Source organism: Rhinoderma darwinii, chromosome 1, assembly GCF_050947455.1.
Source record: "Rhinoderma darwinii isolate aRhiDar2 chromosome 1, aRhiDar2.hap1, whole genome shotgun sequence".
In the NCBI taxonomy this organism is placed as follows: Eukaryota; Metazoa; Chordata; class Amphibia; order Anura; family Rhinodermatidae; genus Rhinoderma; species Rhinoderma darwinii.
The window spans coordinates 474,028,886-474,048,231 of record NC_134687.1 but is presented as its reverse complement, the minus strand read 5'-3'; the positions used below and the strand labels follow the sequence as shown (position 1 = coordinate 474,048,231).

The 19,346-nt window shown below is 42.9% G+C and overlaps 1 protein-coding gene across 17 annotated transcripts in view; it reads right to left on the bottom strand.

Moving 5' to 3' along the window:
- The window catches only part of NCOR2 (nuclear receptor corepressor 2), a 429,457-nt gene that overhangs the window by 60,703 nt on the left and 349,408 nt on the right, over window positions 1-19,346 (bottom strand). For 13 of the 17 annotated variants that reach the window (XM_075833601.1, XM_075833585.1, XM_075833675.1 and 10 more), the window contains 4 exons: window positions 14,187-14,391; window positions 10,647-10,808; window positions 7,536-7,672; window positions 5,960-6,074 (listed from right to left, as the gene is read on the bottom strand). In XM_075833601.1, the coding sequence (XP_075689716.1) occupies window positions 5,960-6,074; window positions 7,536-7,672; window positions 10,647-10,808; window positions 14,187-14,391 (619 nt within the window). The remainder of the gene's footprint in view (window positions 1-5,959; window positions 6,075-7,535; window positions 7,673-10,646; window positions 10,809-14,186; window positions 14,392-19,346) is intronic. The other 4 variants (XM_075833636.1, XM_075833701.1, XM_075833710.1 and 1 more) reach the window with 1 other exon arrangement.

Sequence of the window (19,346 nt, the reverse complement as noted above, 5' to 3'; positions counted from 1 at the left end):
GAGACCGGTGCTGATAAAGATTCTACATTATAAAGATAGAGACAAGATCCTGAGGAAAGCTAGAGAACGTCAAGACATCTCCTTTAATGGGGTGAAAGTGTCCTTCTTCCCGGACTTCTCTTTGGAAGTACAACGGAAAAGATCACAGTTTATGGATATAAAAAGACGACTAAGGGCATTACAAGTGCAATATTCGATGATGTATCCTGCCCGTTTGAGAGTGGTGGCGCTGGGAACAACTTCCTTTTTTGAGACACCGAGAGAAGCGGTTAGATGGTTGGATAGCCATGAAAGTCAGCTGAGACCGGCAGAGGGACGGCGTTGATCCGGAACAGACCGGCTGGCAAAAGGAGGCTGGGGATGCGGGACTGAACCAGGTGTCGTAGGAAAAATTGCAAGATTTGGCATTTGATTGGACTTGGAGTTGGAGGGCATGGTTGCGGGGACCGCGGAAGACCGGAAGAGGAGGAATGTGTTTATGGACATTGAGGGGTATTGATATGCTGAAGGGATGATAGTTTATTTGTAAGAAAATGGCAGCGGGAGGAATGGTCAGTTAAGCGGGAAAAGCACATAACGAGTTATGGCATTGTTGAATGTATGGTGGGCGGAGTTGACCTGCCGATGTTTGTTATGGGTAATGGCAGATACGTTCTGTTGCCCCAACCCTTGGAAAGGGGTAGGTTTACGGGGGAGGTTGCAGGGGGGGGGGGGGAGGTTGCAGGGGGGGGAGGGGAGGGAGGGAAAGAGGACCCAGCCGGTCGGATATGTAAAATTAAGAGAACAGGATAGGAGGAGCTGTGATATGTTGAGGGAGGATGGGATCACTTAATTGTTTGTCCTGGAATGTACGGGGCCTGCGGGAAGCCAGAAAACGACAGGCGGTATTTGATTTTATTAGAAAACAGGAGTCGAGGGTGATAGGACTACAGGAGACACATATGACTAGGGATTCAGTTTCCATGATGCATAGGGCCTGGGTAGGCCATAGTTTTCATTCTTACCATACTACATATTCAAGGGGGGTGAGTCTTCTCATACATAGGGCAGTGCCATTTGTATGTCACGACTCCTTCCAGGATGGGGAGGGGCGGTATGTGGGGGTACACTGTACATTGTATCATTGGAATTGTGTGTTGGTGGTGTTGTATGTACCCCCTCCGTTTTCTAGTGGATGTATCAAGAAAGTGGTGGAGGAACTGGCTAGGTACCCGGAGGTGCCGTTACTAGTGATGGGGGATTTTAACGCAGTATTGAATACCAATATGGATAAATTTGGCATGACAGGGGGAGGTGTAACAGCTTTTGGCCATCTGGTTGCTGAAATGGGCTGGCGGGACATATGGAGGGATAAACATCCAAATAGCTTTCAATATTCTTGTGCGTCTTCCACATATCAGTCTTTATCCAGGATAGACTTAATCTTGTGCTCACCGGCAGCGGTACCCTTTGTGGCCCGGATAGAATACTTGCAAAGAGCGTTATCGGATCATTCTCCTTTGTTAATGAAGGTAGAGACGGAGGAGAGGACAGGGCGGGGGCAAGGGGGTTGGAAACTTAATGCCTTTTGGCTAAAGCTGATAGACAATAAACAAATTTTAGACCTCATAAAGGAGTACTTTCAGTTCAATTCAGGAACGGTACCGCAAGAGATACTGTGGGACGCGATGAAGGCGTGGCTGAGAGGGGTGTTCATCCAGCACATTTCAGCAGTAAAAACACGGTCTAGACAATTAGGAGAAGCACTGTTGGGACGGGTGGAGGAGACAGAAAGGCTGCATATAATAGATAACACAACAGACACATTGAAGCATTGGGTGGAGGCGCAGCGGTTGTTAAAGCAACATCAGTTGGAGAGGGCAGATAACAAAAGGATGTTTTTAAAACGCCAATATTATGAGGAGGGGGAAACCACTGGACGGTTACTGGCAAGGATGGCGCAGGCTCAGAGGGAGAATAATTACATACACACCATTAAAGGGGAGGGGGGGAAGTTGGAGGCTGATACAGGACAGATTTTGAAAGTGTTTCAGCAGTTCTACTCGGATTTGTATGCCTCTAGGGCAGAGCACACGCCTCAGCAGCTGGAAGAGTATATAGGGGAGATAGAATTTCCTAGGTTGGGGGGGGAGGAGAGAGGGACATTGGAGGAGCCAATATCTCTGGAGGAAATACAGGCGGCTATAGGGATACTAGCCAGTGAAAAGGCGCCGGGGCCGGATGGTCTTCCGGTGGAAGTTTTTAAGGAATATGGGGAGGAGCTTGCGCCGCAGTTACTGGCCACTCTTTTAGATAGCTTCAATAGGGGGCGGCTTCCAGAAACAATGTATGAAGCGACTATAGTGGTTCTGCCTAAAGAGGGGAAGGATCCTCAACTCCCGGGCTCTTATAGACCAGTCTCACTGCTGACGGCGGATATTAAAATCATGGCGAAAGTATTGGCGCTTCGACTAGCTAAAGTAGTAGCTGGGGTGGTACACGGAGATCAGGCCGGTTTTATGCCATCCAAATCGACGGCGGTAAATCTGAGGCGGCTGTTTTTGAATCTACAAGTTATGCCGGATAATCGTGGGGGGAGAGCCATAATGTCCTTAGATGCGGCCAAAGCATTCGATTGTGTGGAGTGGAATTATTTGTGGAAAGTTCTGGAAAAAATGGGATTTGGCCCTAATTATATAAAATGGGTAAAATTGTTGTATGTAGCCCCGACAGCAAAGATAAGGGTGAATGGGGTGTTATCGGATCGGTTTGCGCTGGAGCGGGGAACGCGTCAGGGATGTCCATTGTCCCCATTGTTGTTTGCGCTGGCGGTGGAACCCTTGGCGTGTGCAGTGAGACAACATGAACAAATTCAGGGGTTGAGATATGGGGGGGTGGAGGAAAGAATTGCATTATACGCAGATGATATGCTGCTATTCATGGCGGATACCGAACGCACATTACCGTTAGTGATGGCCCTAATTAAGCGGTTTGGGAAATATTCAGGACTACTCATTAATTGGTCAAAATCGGCCCTAATGCTCATGGACCCGGGGGATATTCAGAATGGGGAAGAGGAGGTGGAGATACCTGTGGTGAAGGAGTTTAAGTATTTGGGGGTGAGGGTGACGGCGAAAGTACAGGATTATATGTCCCTTAATGTAATGCCACTGTTAATAAAGATAAAAGCCAAAGTAGAGGCGTGGAATAAGTTGCCCCTATCGGCTCTGGGTAGGACAAATTTGATTAAAATGATCCTTATGCCCCAGGTGTTGTATGTCCTACATAACTCACCGGTATGGATCCCCAAATATTGGTTCAGGAGATTGCATAACCTTTTTAGGGACCTAGCATGGAAGAAGGGGGTACCTAGGATTAAGCTGGAGAAATTACAGCTGCCAAAGGAGGAGGGGGGCCTGGCTGTTCCCAATGCTTGGGTGTATTATTTAGCTGCCCAATTTCAGCATTTCTGGGGGTGGGAGCAGGAAGAGACATGGGGGTCCAGTGCGCGCATCCTATCATATCTGGGGGGGGGGGAGAACCCGCTGGCAGGACTGGAAGCGCACAGATATAAACAGATGGCGAGTACCAGACCCACTCTGCTTCTCATACATAAGGTGTGGTGGCAGTGCAAGCAATTGCTGGGGATAGGGGAGTGCACTAAATATACACCGCTCTGGAGAAATGCTTATTTGGGGGAATTGGGTAAATTGGAAGGGATGCAGGGGTGGGAGCAGCAAGGCATAATACGGTTGAATCAGTTGTATGAGGGAGACATACTCAAATCTTTTCAGCAAGTAAGGGAGGAGTTTCAACTGGACTCCCGCATGTTTTATCAGTACCTGCAGATTCGGCACGCAGTGCAGACACAAGCGGTCAGTGTGGACCTGACGATGCATGCCGCGGGGGTGTTGGAGCATATTGCAAAGGCAGTAACATCAAAAGGATTAATCTCATTGGTTTATCGCAGGTTGTTGGTGGAACATCTGGGAGATCCTATGGCAACAGTGAAAGCAATATGGGAGAGGGATGTGGGTCCTATCACAACAGACCACTGGGAGGCGGTATTGGCAGCAACATGTACTTTGTCCATTAATGTAGCACAACGAAGATCGCAGTTGTTTCTGATACATAGGGTGTACAGGACCCCGTGGGTGCTGAAACAAATGGGATTAAGAGCGGATGCAAAGTGCCCTAGGTGCCCGGAAGAAAAAGCAGACATCCTTCATATGTTCTGGACATGTGGGAAGCTGGGGAGTCTGTGGACGGAAATATTGGAACTAGTGGGGAGAGTGTTTGAGGTACAGATCCCATGGGATCCTGTAGTAATGCTGCTAGGGTATGTTGGAGACTTGGGGGGAGATAGGATATCAGGGTTGGCAATTGCTAAAATACTGTATCAAGTTCGGAAAGGAATTGCAAAGCACTGGCTGGATGCGGAGCCACCATCAAAACAAGAAATCATAGGGGCACTTAACTCACAGGTTCTGATGGAGTATAGGATATACTCCAAGAGGGGGTCCAGGGTCAAGTTCGACAAACAATGGGCTAGGTGGATTGATCAATCTGGGTATGCTTCTGTGGAGCTAATGACACTAAGGCAACAAGTGCAGGTATAGGGCCACAGAGGGGAGAGGATTGGAAAAGTAGTACTGAGGAGATCGGCTGGGGGGGATACAGGGGGGAGTTGGGGGGAAGGGAATGTTGGGTTAAATGTAAAGAATTGGGTCTGTTGAAAATTGCTTGTACACTGTATGAGAACGTACAATGACCTGTAATAATGTGGAGTTTTGTTGAATAAAATTGAACTGATTAAAAAAAAAAAAATATAAAAATCTAAACCTAAAAACTCATCAAAAACCAGCTATTAAGTGCACCAAATTATGCAATGTGTGCATGTAGCCTTAAGTGGGTGTCCAGCATTAGAAACACATGGCTGCATTCTTGCAAAAAAAGTGACACACCTGTTCATGGGCTGTGTCTTGTATTGGAGCTCCGCTCCACACACAACCTGCGGACAGGTGTGGTGCTTTTTTTGGAGAAAGTAGCCATGTGTTTCTAATCCTGCACAACCCCTTTAAAGAGAATCTACATTATAATAGACGTAATATAGTAGCTGGTACAATTACACCCGCTAACAGCCCCTCTCCCGATGTGTCAAACAAGGGGCCTAAAAAGAAGACATTTCATGGTTCTGTAGAGTCACATAATCCTCCTTGGGCAGTAAGCTGCTCTAAAAAATATCATTAGGTGCAATCTGACTCCCGTTTTTGAGAAGTCATGGAGTGGATGTCACGTGACCCTGCTGATTGGCTTAGAGGGATCATATAATACATCATGTGACTACACAGAAGCAGGAGCTGCTTTGGTTCCATCTCCCTTGTTTTTCATTTTGAGGGGCTGTTTCGTGGATGCATATAGACTCACTAGTACAGCCATACTAGGCCATCACGCGGATACTCCCAATAAAAGTGAGAAGATCTGGAATTCTATCCGCCATAAGCTATTTGCAGTATCACATACTAGTAATAATAGGTTGCTTTTAAGCAGTAAACAAAAGTTTTCATTTTACACAATACAGCGCTACTAATCTATGCTAAAGGGAATAAGACGCGTCATAAATGAAGGGAAGGAGCTCCCCAGACGTCCTGTCATCATCACTGAACTTTGATTTAGAAAGAAACTTGAGTTCACAAGTTTTTGGTCCCTGCAGAGAGAAAGGTTAATGACACATTCTGTTTGGCAATACTGTATTTATATTGGACAAGGATTCCTGTACGTAGCAGACGTGCTGTGGACATGGCACAAACAGACCATAATGGAATAGTCTGGGGGAAGAGTATAGACATGAAGAGTTTAGCATCTGGATGGCACAATAATAGTACTAATAATAATAATAGTATTAAAAATACAAGTAGACAACTACGGTATTTATAATTAGTTTAGAGGATAAACAGCAACAGAACAGGTTTCAACTTACGCTCCTCACCCAGTTTTTTAGGGTCCACACCCATTGGTAAACCCATTGTGATAGACCCAACAGGGACTTTTGCATGTTCAGAGCTGTATGGTGTATGAAGTGGGATGGGGACACCCTAAAAATAGGAAAACACGAATAGTAAGACAAAAATGGCAACAGTACTGCTCATAGCTTTCTGCTATAACAAGACAAGAACATAAAGAAGTTTAATAATTACTTCACAGGTTAATGATAGACATACAGTCTTAAAAACTATATGGAGTAGTGATTTTGTGAGAAAAGATGACAGTTATTAAGCATTTCCCCTAAAATAAAATACAACTGTAAATGTAAGGGCCTGTTCACAGCTGCGTTCGGCTTTCCGTTGTTCTGCTCCGTCAGAGGAGAAGAACAACAAAATACCTGAAGTGCCGGTTATGTTGAACGACGGAGACAACCACCACCCGCCAGAACCCATTGACTTTAATGGGTTCTGTCAGGTTTCCTTCGGGGTGTTTTTTTGGTTGTACCAGAAACAATAACGCAGCTTGCTGATATTTTTGGACGGATCTGCAATGGACGCCCCTAAGAGAGCCTTTAACAGATGTGAACAGGCCCTAAGTCCTTGAGTTGGCCTCTTATGTCAAATTCAAACAAACCGTTTCTAAAGGTGGTTTTACATGGGCAGATATCACCCGTGTTTACCATCTAAATTGAGCGCTGATCGACAATACTTCTTATCGATCAGCGCTAGTTTGCGCTCTTCATACAGAGCAACGATCGGAAAGTATGGGGACGAATGATCGTTACCACGATCATTCTTCCTCAAGCATTTGCATCATGTCGGCAGTACATCTCTCTGTTTACAGAGGGAGATGTGCTGCCGACTAGCGACCAATTTTTTTATCTGCATAAATGATGCGATCAACCTATAAACGAGAGTTTGCACGTTCATCGGCTGATCTTTGGACGGTTTACACAAGGCAATGATCAGGAACGAGCGTTCTATAAACACTCGTTCACATGATCATTGGTCTGCGTAAAAAGGTCTTTAGTGATATTAGCTCTTTTTTGTTGGCGGATTCAAAAAGTGAGACGAGGAAATGGCTGCCATTGCACATAAGGCTGTTAATCAAACTTTATTTGACTCCTGAATGCTAAATCTTTCTGGTTATGCAGAAATATAAAAGAATCTGTAGCTGTATACCTCAAGGACTAGGCAGATTTTTCATTCAGGAGTGGAGAAATCTGGGTCATAACATCTGGGCTAATTGTAAGGGCCGCAATATCGGAAGCTTGTTAGAAACAGATAGATCTAAGAAACAGCTGTATAGAATTTTTAACAACTTGTCCAGGCTATTTTTTTTTAAACATTTTATATTACCTTAATGAAACAAGAATAACACAGCTTGGTTTGTCCATTCAAGTACACCAACTAAAAGCATGTAGATGATTTGTTTGGAGAATTGAGGACTTTATTCTCTATATACTTCCAATTGGAATGAAAAAAGTAATAGCTCAAAATCTGCACAGCATCAAATAGCACAAGGGTGTGTAAAACTGCATCAAGTTTTCATTTAAAATGAAGCCCAACTACCTGAGATATGGAGCCCATGGGTCTTTCGATAGCAGCTGGGTGTTTACTAGACGAGATGAGAGGAGGTGGATTTGATATGTTAATACGAGGAGCCAGTGATCGTGAACCATCGTGCAGGTTTAATGGCATTGCATGACCTGTGTAAAAAGATTCAATGAGTTTAGTTCCATTTGCAGAGTTGTATAATTTATATCTAAAGCTTGTGGTGGGCAACGGTCAGCCCATGGATGCTTATACCCTGTGGCTCCTTGCCCTACAGAACAGAACTCTGTTCTCTGCTGTCATGCATGAATACATTGGTGTGTTGCCATGCGAAAGAATAATGTACGTACACAAATAGGCGAGTGTGCAGTAGTTCACATGCATGGAGCGATGTACCATTTGTGCAGTCAAAAATTTCAAAATATAAACTTTTTTAATGCTCAAATTATTGCCTTTTGTATCTTTTCTATTTTTTGGGAACATCAAAAGAATTATTAAAGGGTTCTGTCGATTATATATTATTATGACATATTGCTGAAATAATTTATTGATGGGAATACAAATGCTGGCTCCCAAACCTACCACGAGGAACATCGCTCCAATGTTTCTTGTTAGAAGCATCGAGGTGGATGTACATATCACTGGTCACCCTCCGTTATGCTGGATGTGACACAGGACATTTAACCCATTAGTGACCGCCAATAGGCCTTTTCACGGCGGCCACTAATGGGCTTTATTCTAATGCATACGCCTTTTCACGGCACTGCATCAGAATAAATAAACAGAGCAGGGATCCGTTAAATCTCCCTGCTCTCGGCTGCCAGTGGTAGCTGAGGGCTGGGGGCATCCCTGCTCTAACGGGTGAGATCGACATCAGTATCGATCTCACCCGTTTAACCGCTCAGATGCGGCGCTCAATAGGAAGCGCCGCATCTGAGTGGTTTTGGAGAGACTGAGGGAGCTCCCTCTCATCCCACCGGCACCCGGCGATAAGATCGCCGCGTGTCTGTGTCTTCTATGGCCACCGGGGGGCATAATAAAAGCCCCCAGGTTTGCCTGTAGTGTATGCCTGCTAGGCTATGCCAGAGGCATGTCCTAGCAGATGCCTGTCCGTTTTACACGGAACGAACAAGCACGAATACACTGCAATACAGAAATTATTGTATTATAAAAGCGATCGGAGGATCGCATAGTCAAATCCCCTAGTAAAAAAACAAGTTTAATAAAGTTAAAAAAAAGTGAATAAAAATTGAAAAACCCACTTTTTCCCCTTACAAAATGCTTTATTATTAAAAAAACTAAAGTTAAAAAAAGTTACACATATGTGGTATCGCCGCATCTGTAATGACCCAAACTATAAAGATATTATATTATTTAATACGCACGGTGAACGTTGTAAAAAATAAAATAAAAAACAATGCAAAAATTGCTGTTTTCTGTGAATCCTGCCTTAAAAAAAAAAATGTGCTAAAAAGTGATCAAAAAGACTAATCTACTCCAAAATGGTACCGATAAAAACTACAAGTTGTCCCAAAAAAAAGCCCTCATACAACTGCATCGGCGGAAAAATAAAAAAATTATAGCTTTTAGAATGAGACAATGGAATAAAACTTAAAAAATAACTTGGTCACTAAGGCCTAAAATAGGCTGGTCATTCAGGGGTTAATGAAATTTGCAGCCCTTGCACACGCACATAAATATGCACAAACACACATACTTCAGTACATATACTCCTAGATACACACATAATTTTTCTATCTAAAAGATGTGGAAAGGTACAGTTTAGTCTAAGCCTCTGAATGTCATGCGATAGTCAGAATGTAAGTTACTTTTAATGTTCCTCATAGATACAGGCAAATTCTGTCTTGTATTTATTCTGTTTAGTGACAAAGCATATACAAACATATTTCATGATACAAACGACATTTCTTTGCATAGTAACACTATCAACAACACAGTAGCATATACACTGCCCAGCCGTAAAATTAGAACCATCGGCCTAATATTGTCTCAGTCCTACTCCTGCTGCCGAAACAGCTCTGACCCGTCGAGGCATGGACTCCACACAAGACCTCTCATGGTGTCCTGTGGTATTTGGCTCCAAGATGTTGGGAGCAGATCCTTTAAGTCCTGTAAGTTTGCGGTCGGGACTCCATGGAACGTACTTGTTTTTCCAGCACATTCCATAACTGCTCAATTGGATTGAGATCTGGGGAACACCTTGAACTCTTTATCATTTTCATCAAACCATTGCTGAATAATTTTGTAGTGTGGCAGGGTGCATTAATCTGCTGAAAGAGGCCACTGCCATTAGAGAATACCGTTGTCATAAAGCGGTGTACTTGGTCTGCAGCAATGTTTAGGTAGGTGGTACATGACAAAATAACATCCATATGAATGCCAGGACCTAAAGTTTTCTAGCAGAACATTGCCCAGAGCATCACACCGCTCGCCTTCTTCCGATAGTGCATCCTGGTGACAATTCTTCCCCAGGTAAGAGACGCACACGAAACGTGATTCAGACCATGCCATCTTCTTCATTTGTTCCACGGGTCCATCGTAGGAGCTTCTGGCGGTGAACAGGGGTCAGCATGGGCACTCTGACCGGTCTGGGGCTGCGCAGCCTCAAACGCAGTAAGCTGCAATGCACTGTGTGTTCTGACACCTTTCTGTCATAGCCACCATTAACTTTTTCAGCGATTTGTGCTAAAGTAGCTGTTCGGTCAGACCACAGAGGTTAGCCTTCCCTCCCCACACACATCAATGAGCTTTGGGCATCCATGCTCACCGGTTGTCCTTCCTTAGACCACTTTTGGTGGGTACTAACCACTGCATATCGGAAAATTCCCCTGTCCTGCGGTTTTGGAGATGCTATACCCAGTTGTCTAGCCATCACAACTTGTCAAAGTTGATCAGTTCCTTATACTTGCCCAATTTTCCTGATTCCAAAACATCAACTTGAAGAACGGACTGTTCACTTGCTGCATAATATATCCCCCCTCTTGACAGGTGCCATTGTAACAAGTTAATCCATGTTATTCACTTCACCCATCACTGGTTTTAATATTATGGCTGAATGGTTTATGCATATAATGGACAGCATCTGTAACAATTCTATACATTTCTTACCTTGAGGGTTATACTGGGATGTTGCTTCATGTTGCGGAAAGGGTTTTAATACTTCTCTGGCAGGCCCTGGATTTTGTGCTGCAGACGGCCATAGTGGAAGGCAAGGTTGTTCTGCGATTAACCCCTGACCTTCCACCTGTAATGCCATATATGTAGCTATGTCTGAAAATAAAATATAGAAGTTTATAAAAATAACAGCACACTTTAAAGGCTATGTTACACCTTTGAAATACTTTCTTTTGTTTTTTCTATAAAATGGTCTGTCGGTGTGTTTGGTGCAACTTTCTAAATACTTTTTATTAAAAATGATTTTTACTTTTGGAGATACAGCTGCCTGTATACAGAGCAGCTGTATCTAGCGCTGAAACCTGTATCTGTCAAGTCAGCGGCACTGACTGGTTCATGGTCAGCGGGTCCTGCGTGGATCGAGCGGTTACCGATCACATCTAAGCTCATAACTTCGATGTGATCGATAACATGTGGATCCTGCTGGTCAGTGAACCCATCAGTCCCGCAGACGGATTCAGGTCTCAGCGCTAGATACAGCTGCTCTGTATACAGGATACAAAGCAGCTGTATCTCAAAAAGCAAAAATAATTTTTAATAAAAAGTATTTCGAAAGTTGCAAACACCACATTGAGTCTGATAGACCATTTTATTAAAAAAAAATAAAAAAAAAATACAAAGAAGGTGTACATAGCCTTTAACGTAACAGATGAAATCTACTCTGCAGAACCTCCGTGAGTCTTTACTTATTGGTGGTAGTCTCCTCCAAACCATGGCTGCATGTAAATGTTTGCTCAGTGCACACACTTCCTATAAGGCTGGAGAGGACTAGGAAGGGTCTAGTTTAAATACTGCCTTAGGCTACGAAACAAATTGTGACCGTCTAATTTCTTAAGCAAACAGTCATTTCATGGTTACATCAAATTGCATGGTATAACAGGTTGGTTCACTAACACGCACTAGTATAAATAGTGCAAGTATATAAACGGTTCCCCATCATCGTGCCAGATTCAACAATACAATGACGTTTTCTTCAATATAATACGGAATCTTGTAATGTGATACACTTAGGGTAAAACCCTAAGCGAAAACCGCTTTCTCTGCCTCCCATTGATGTCAATGGGAGCTCAGAGACGGAAACGCGGGAAGAAAGACCCATATATATATATATATATATATATATATTTATTAAGAAGAAATTCAGCAGCACTACAATAAGGAGTGCTGCTGAATTTCTTCTTAATGTATTGTACAATTCTTGGATCAGGATTATCTGCTGTGCACCCGTCAATGTAGTGGGATTTGCTACAGAGTGCTGCTGTCTTTCATTTATAACAGTTGTTGTCCAAAACAGTGCCACTCCCGAACTAGCCCGGTGTCAAAACTGCAACACAACCCCAATTCGCTTGAATGGGGGGTGCAGCAATTACTGGCTAAGCTCTAGATTAGGGGTATTTATAACAGAATTATCAGGGCCCAAAGAATCCAGACAAGTCTATTTGAAGAAAACGTCAATGGTTACACTACTTCATTCATGGGACTGGTTGCTGCCACAACAGTTACCTATATGAACGAAAGCGGGTTTATATGGATGACATGAGAATTTCAATTAAGCAAATTAAATGAATTTTACTGCAAAGTAATTGTGAATTAGTCACTCCTATAAATACTTCCATGAGAAATAGCAGTTATAATCCACACAAGGCTAAGAATAACCATCCCACCTATTTTTTTCCTGTTAATCTTCAAAATGAAAGTTAAAATATACACGCCGTCAGCATGTTTACCTTAAAAAAATATATTAATGAGATTAACCAGCGCCCTCCAGCTTTGCTGCAGAGCATGAATCCAACAGGCTGCTTGGAAACAGACTTACACAATATATCTTAATATTTCATATTTTTATGGCTGTGCAGCAATTGGTGGGACAACTGCTATACAAGAACAGATCTCAGTTCTGCAGTCTTTTGTGTACAAGGGCAATGGCTGAATGGCAGAGCACGTCACAAATGTATTCACTTCCATACACTCGGAGCGGTTATTCCGGCTGATTTTTCAAAATATTTAAGTGGTGAAAATGTTCTAGGAAGAAATGTAGAGTAATAAGTGGAATTTGGCCTGGTTTAAATGCACTTGGCTCACAGTTTAACTCTGCAATTTTTACCCCTATAATCACACCTCCTGGAGTGCAACGAAGCACACAAAAGTAACAAACGGCTCAGCACAAACTACAGCGCCGCTACTAAAAAGAAATTGTTACGATTTCTGACCAATACCACATAAGCTGTGTCATCAACAGTAATCGTATATCTAAGCAGGAAAAGAGAAACTTGATCCAGCGCCGGGTTTAAAATGAAGTGATTTCAGACAAATCACTTGTCCTTACTCATGGTTTGTTGCAACACTCCATGAGTAAGGACAAGTGATTTGTCTGAAACGCGTAGGCCTGCTATCTGATGCATACGTATATGGACTTTTTAATATATTTGGAATAAATTTGGAAAATTACTTCCTTTCAACCCAGTGCTGCATCAAGTTTCTCTTTTTCTGCGTTGACATTCATCGTGTGCCGCCACGAGGATCCGTGCGCTGTCCGGGCTCGGACATAGGATCGGTGAGCTGGAGGATTCCTCCCCCATTTACTTCTAATAGTATATCTGTTACCTGCGTGGTTTGCGTAAATGCACACACCTAATGAAAATAACTCCCAGTGTGCCATGTTTCATTCCCAATCACATGGATTCAGCGTAAAATGAAGCACCAAGAAATGTACTCCGTTATGTCAAATAATGATGTGGAAAGATAAAGAAACAGAGGGGGACAGCTCATTGGAATGACTGAGGAGTCTGTGAGGTGAAATTTGTTGAGCATACTTTATAGCATTCTGGACGCGTAGGATGAGTGTTGAACATATCTATTCAGTGATAATATCGTGATAAAGGAATTTTTTATTCCGAGAGTTCGACCCCCACTGATCAGCTATTGACGGCCTATCCTGAGGATTGGCCATCCATTTGCTCTCTCCTGAAAACCACTTTAAAAGGAGTTTTTCCACCAGCCCGATATCTGAAAGATTCTCATGGCAAAATGATTGCCTAATTTGAAAGATTTCCCCCTATCTCTTTTTTAATGTTGTCTAAATATCTAGTTGCCAGCAGATGAAGCCACTTCATTGTGTCCAAATCTACTGGCTGCAACTGCCCAGATGGCTCCACCAACCCTTTTCTCAGATACTGGTCTTCATCCTTAGGAAAGCACTCAACTGGCTCATACATACTAGACTAGTGCCAAACTTTGACAAAGAATATTGACTGTATTAGTAGTATGTCTACGCATGAGCGGTGTTGGGAGGTGCAGTTTGATACACTGTGAACTGGTCACGGACTATGTGAACAAAACACTAGTAAATAGTATGTATGGCCGGGTTTTATTGTGCCGACAGGAGGTATAACTCACTTTAAGAAACATTTCCTAATTCTGACAATTTTCTTTAAAAATTTTAATGGCATTGGTGCACGGCTATGAATTACATACCATCCTGATCTGCAGCTTTCCCTTTCGGACTACTGATTGTCTGTGGCTCGTTTTCGGATGTTAAGTGAGGAGGATGCTTAGTCGGTGCTTGTCCATCCAGGGCCGACTCATGAACCTTGGTGATCTGCTCTTGATAAAGAGCCAAAGCATGATGAGGTTTCAATGGAACTGTTTGAGAAGATGACTCAGAGAAGTCTTCTGATATCTGAAAGAATGAAGAAAAATGAACAACTTAAGATGTGATTTTAAAAGTAGCATAAAAACACAGAGCAGTCTGCTCAGAGGTAACAGAGATCCTGGCACGATGAGTCACTGGGTGACGGACTAGAAATTGAGGTCCCCTGGGCTGATTCATAGACTGACAGATTCTGATGCATGTACACTAGTTACAGAAACCACAAAGAGCATTTCGTTTACTCAATTTGGTCAGTTTGCTTCGCCACATCAGTTGGGCTATAGATAACCATGTGACACCCTACCGTATTTTTCCCATACTACTTATACTGTACCTCTCAGCCGACTTACTTGACTGCAACGACTGGCTAAAGCGACTAAAGCAGTAAAGGCCTCTAAAAGCAGTGTAGACAAAATATTATTAGCATTATTAGCACTGGGGAGGCTATAACATACAAAATAAAAGTGCTCAGTGAGTTCTGAGATATATATATATATATATATATATATATATATATATATATATAACTTCATTAGTATAAAGTGTAAATAAAAATTTAAAAACAAAAAAGTAAAAAAATAAATGTAAATAAATAAATAAAATGAAAGTCAATGAAATGTAAAACTTGTAGAATGTTAATTTCAGACTTCAATCCTTTCACAGATCACAAAATAAGAATATACTGTAGCTAGCCAAACGTACGAAACCAAATAATGTGGGTCAATCAGCGGCGGATCCTCATATGGGTGGTTTGGGCCCGAAACACACATGCAGGGCTGCTGCTGTCCGCATTCTCGCAGTCGTCGGTCCCAAATGAACAACGCCAGGGAACAGGGGGCGCATCACTCCCCCACTGTGTAAGGGGCCGCACAACACATCAGCTGTAGAGAGCAGACTGTCAGAGATAGTGATGGTGCTGGAGTCACTCTCCCTTATAGTCTGCTCCTCTGTGCTGCTGTGCACTGTCCTGACTGTCCATACCTCCAGAAGCTGCTTGATAACGGCAAGTCTGCAACTAGGAAGTGAAGGACCTGTAGTGACATCAGTCACACGATTATGGTCCTGTAGGCTGTACCCAAGCACCGCAGAGGCTCTGGTAAGTGTGGTGTGTATAGTAAACATAGTGTAAGTCTATATAGTGTGTGGTGTGATATAGTGTGTATAATGTAAGTCTATATAGTGTGTGCTGTGTGTATAGAGTTTATAGTGTAAGTCTATATAGTGTGTGTGTATAGTGTTTATAGTGTGTATAATGTAAGTCTATATAGTGTAAGTGTGTGTGTGTATATAGTGTGTGTGGTTTGACTATATAGTGTGCAGTGTGAATATATAGTGTGTGGTGTGAGTGTGAATTGTATATAGTGTGTATGGTGCATATAATGTAAGTCTATGTAGTGTTTATAGCGTGTACAATGTAATTCTATATAATGTGTGGTGTGTATGTATGTATAGTGCATATAATGTAAATGTGTGAATAGTGTGTGCATGTAGTGTATGCGTGTAGTGTGTGTATATACGGTGTGTAGTTTGATTATATAGTGTGTGTGATGTGAGTGTGAATTGTATATAGTGTGTGCGATGTGCAAAACAAAGAAGTATATCTCAAAAAGTCTAAGGGCCAGTTCAATCGTTGCGTAAATACTGCGGATTTTCCGCAACTAAATTAGTTGCGGAATATCTGCAGCAAACACAGTAGCAGCAAAGTGAATGAGCTAAAACGAATCTCATCCACATGCTGCGTAAATACGGAGAGGAAAAACCACTCGGTAATTGACCTGTGGTGCAGAGTTTTATTCAGTAGCATGTAAATTGTATTTATGTAAACGTTGCTTATTTGTTGCGGGATATTTTTTTGCAGCGGGTTCATAGTGATTCCGCCGCAAAAAACGCAACTCAGAAGACGAAAAATATATTATACTTACCCAGGAGTCTGTGTTTCATCCTCCTAGGATGAGGCTTCATCCCAGGTGACTGCCGCTGCAGCCAATCAACGTCATCCCAGGAGGCTGGCCTGCTAGCAGGCTGGCTAGTGCTGCAGTTTATCGCAGAGGACATTCTGGTCGAAAAACAGGGCGGATACACTGCGTGTTATTACGCAGCTGATCTGCCCCGTGTGAACACAGCCTAACTGACTGCTGAGGGCTCTATGGGCGGGGAAATTATTTCCCACCCATAGAGCCCTCTGCAGTCAGTCAGTTGCTCAGAACCCTCCTTGCAGTATAATCCCCCCCATAGAGCCCTCAGTAGTTATTATATTGCAAGGCGGGTCAGAGCGTCTGACTGACTGCTGAGGGCACTACAGGGGGATAACGCCTTCACCCCAGAGCCATAGGAGTCAGATGCTCAGACGCTCCCATAGAGCACTCCGTGCTTGGACCCTCACCGATCAAAACTTCTGACATATCACTATGACACGCCAAATGTTTTTTTATAAAGTTTAGTTACCCCATGGGGACTGAAGTTATTGGTCTGAGTTAATGTATGGGCCTGGGGTCTTAATTTGATTAGGGGTTTCGTCTGGGATATAAATCAATTTAGGGTGTTTAGTTTCTGAATTTTTGTGCTGCTATAGACGGTGAAAATGGCTGCAGAATCGAGGGGCAAAGATTTCTCATCAGGAAACTTCAGTCATCAGGAGAAGTTGTCATAACAGCCTGTGTCAGATGGAGAAGAGAAGAAAAGAGAACGACTCCCATCAGAGAAGACATTACTTGCGAGTCCCTATATTTATACAGAATCTGTCACCTCTCCTGACATATCCGTTATAGGAAATCCTTGTATTCTATAAAAAGTCTTTGTGTACCCAGGACTAATAGACAGATGCGTGTTACCACTCCCATTGTCAAGAGGATGTGTCCCTGCACAGTGTGAAACTGTCAGCGATGGTTGGAGACTGTCAGTATGTAGGGACACAGCCCTTTGACAAGGTTAATCGTAACACTAATTTGACAAAGCTCACACAGAAAGGTAGTGTTTAATATAGACACGACGTGGCAGGGAGGTGGTGGAGAGTGGGGCCCAAGCTTGGGGGAACAGCCCAGGGCCTATGATCTACTTAATCCGCCACTGGGCTCAATATACACATAAAAAGCTAAAAACGATCTTCAGTTTTGTGTGACCTTTTGCCTAGCACTTGATAAAGTCAGACAACATATTTCAATCAATGTATCCTGGGTATTCTGAGGCTCGGACTTAAACCCCTTAACGCACCTTGACGCAACTGTAAGTCATGGTTTTCCCTGCATTAAGGCACCATGAAGTACAGTTACATCATGGTGCTTTTCTGTCACCATGTCAAAACACATGGTGACAGAACAGTGACATTGGCTGTCATAGACAGCCGATAGTCACTGTGACTCGTCGGGGGAAAAATCGCAGCGTGGTTACCCGGCTAAAAGAGCCGGGTAGCCACGTTAGCCGATCGACTGTTGGCAACAGGAGGCCTGACAATGGCCCCCTGTTTGACAAGTACGGCGGCCTGTTAGGCCCCGCCCGGAGGCGGGGCCTAAAAGGCTTCCGGCCGCAGAAGAAAGATGGCGGCGGGCTCCGCTCCCTGCAATTAACACCTTAGATGCCGCGATCAAAAGCGATCGCGGCATCTTAGTTGTTTCCAGGAGACCGGCATCGCTGCGATGGGGTTGCACGGATGCTGATCCTTACTATGGCAACCGGATGCCAACAGTGGCTTCCTGGTCTGCCACGTACGGAAGCCTATTAGGCCCCGCCCGGAGGCGGAGCCTAATAGGCTTGCTGTCAGTGAATAGCAGACAGCTCTAATGCATTGCATTACGTGTGTAGTGCAATGTATTAGACTAAAGATGAGAGGTGCAGGTCTTCAAGTCCCCTAGTGGGACAAAAGAAAGTTATAAAAAAGTTCAAAGTTAAAAAATTGAAAACGGTCTTAAAGGGGCTCTGTCACCACATTATAAGTGCCCTATCTCCTATATAAGGAGATCGGCACTGTAATGTAGGTGACAGTAATGCTTTTTATTTAGAAAAACGATCTTTTTTTACCATTTTTAGCTTTATGCTAATGAGTTTCTTAACCCCTTAAGGACGCAGCCTAGTTTGGGCCTTAAGGCTCAGAGCCCATTTTTCAAATCTGACATATTTCACTTTATGTGGTAATAACGTCGGAATGCTTAAACCTATCCAAGCGATTCTGAGATTGTTTTCTCGTGACACTTTGGGCTTCATGTTCGTGGTAAAATTTGGTCGATATATTCAGTCTTTATTTGTGAAAAATTGCAAAATTTAGAGAAAATTTACAAAAAATAGCATTTTTCAGAATTTAAATGCATCTGCTTGAAAAACAGACGGTTATACCACCCAAAATAGTTACTAGTTCACATTTCCCATATGTCTACTTTAGATTGGCATCGTTTTTTGAACATTATTTTATTTTTCTTGGACGTTACAAGGTTTAGAACATAAACAGCAATTTCTCATATTCTTAAGAAAATTTCAAAAGCCTTTTTTTGAAGGTGCCAGTTCAGTTCTGAAGTGGATTTGAGGGGCCTATGTATTAGAAACCCCCATAAAACACCCCATTTTAAAAACTAGACCCCTCAAAGTATTCAAAACAGCATATAGAAAGTTTTTTAACCCTTCAGGCATTTCACAGGAATTAAAGCAAAGTGGAAATGAAATTTGCAAATTTCATTTTTTCTGCTGAATTTCAATTTTATTCAATTTTTTTTTAGTAACAGAGAAGGTTTTACCAGAGAAACACTACTAAATATGTATTGTCCAGATTCTGCAGTTTTTAGAAATGTCCCACATGTGGCCCTACTGCGCTCGTGGACTAAAACACAAGCCCTAGAAGCAAAGAAGCACCTAGTGCATTTTGAGGCCTCTTTTTTATTAGAATATATTTTAGGCAGCATGCCAGGTTTGAAGAGGCGTTGAGGTATCAAAACAATGGAAACCCACCAGAAGTGACCCCATTTTGGAAATTACACCCCTCAAGGAATTCATTTATGGTT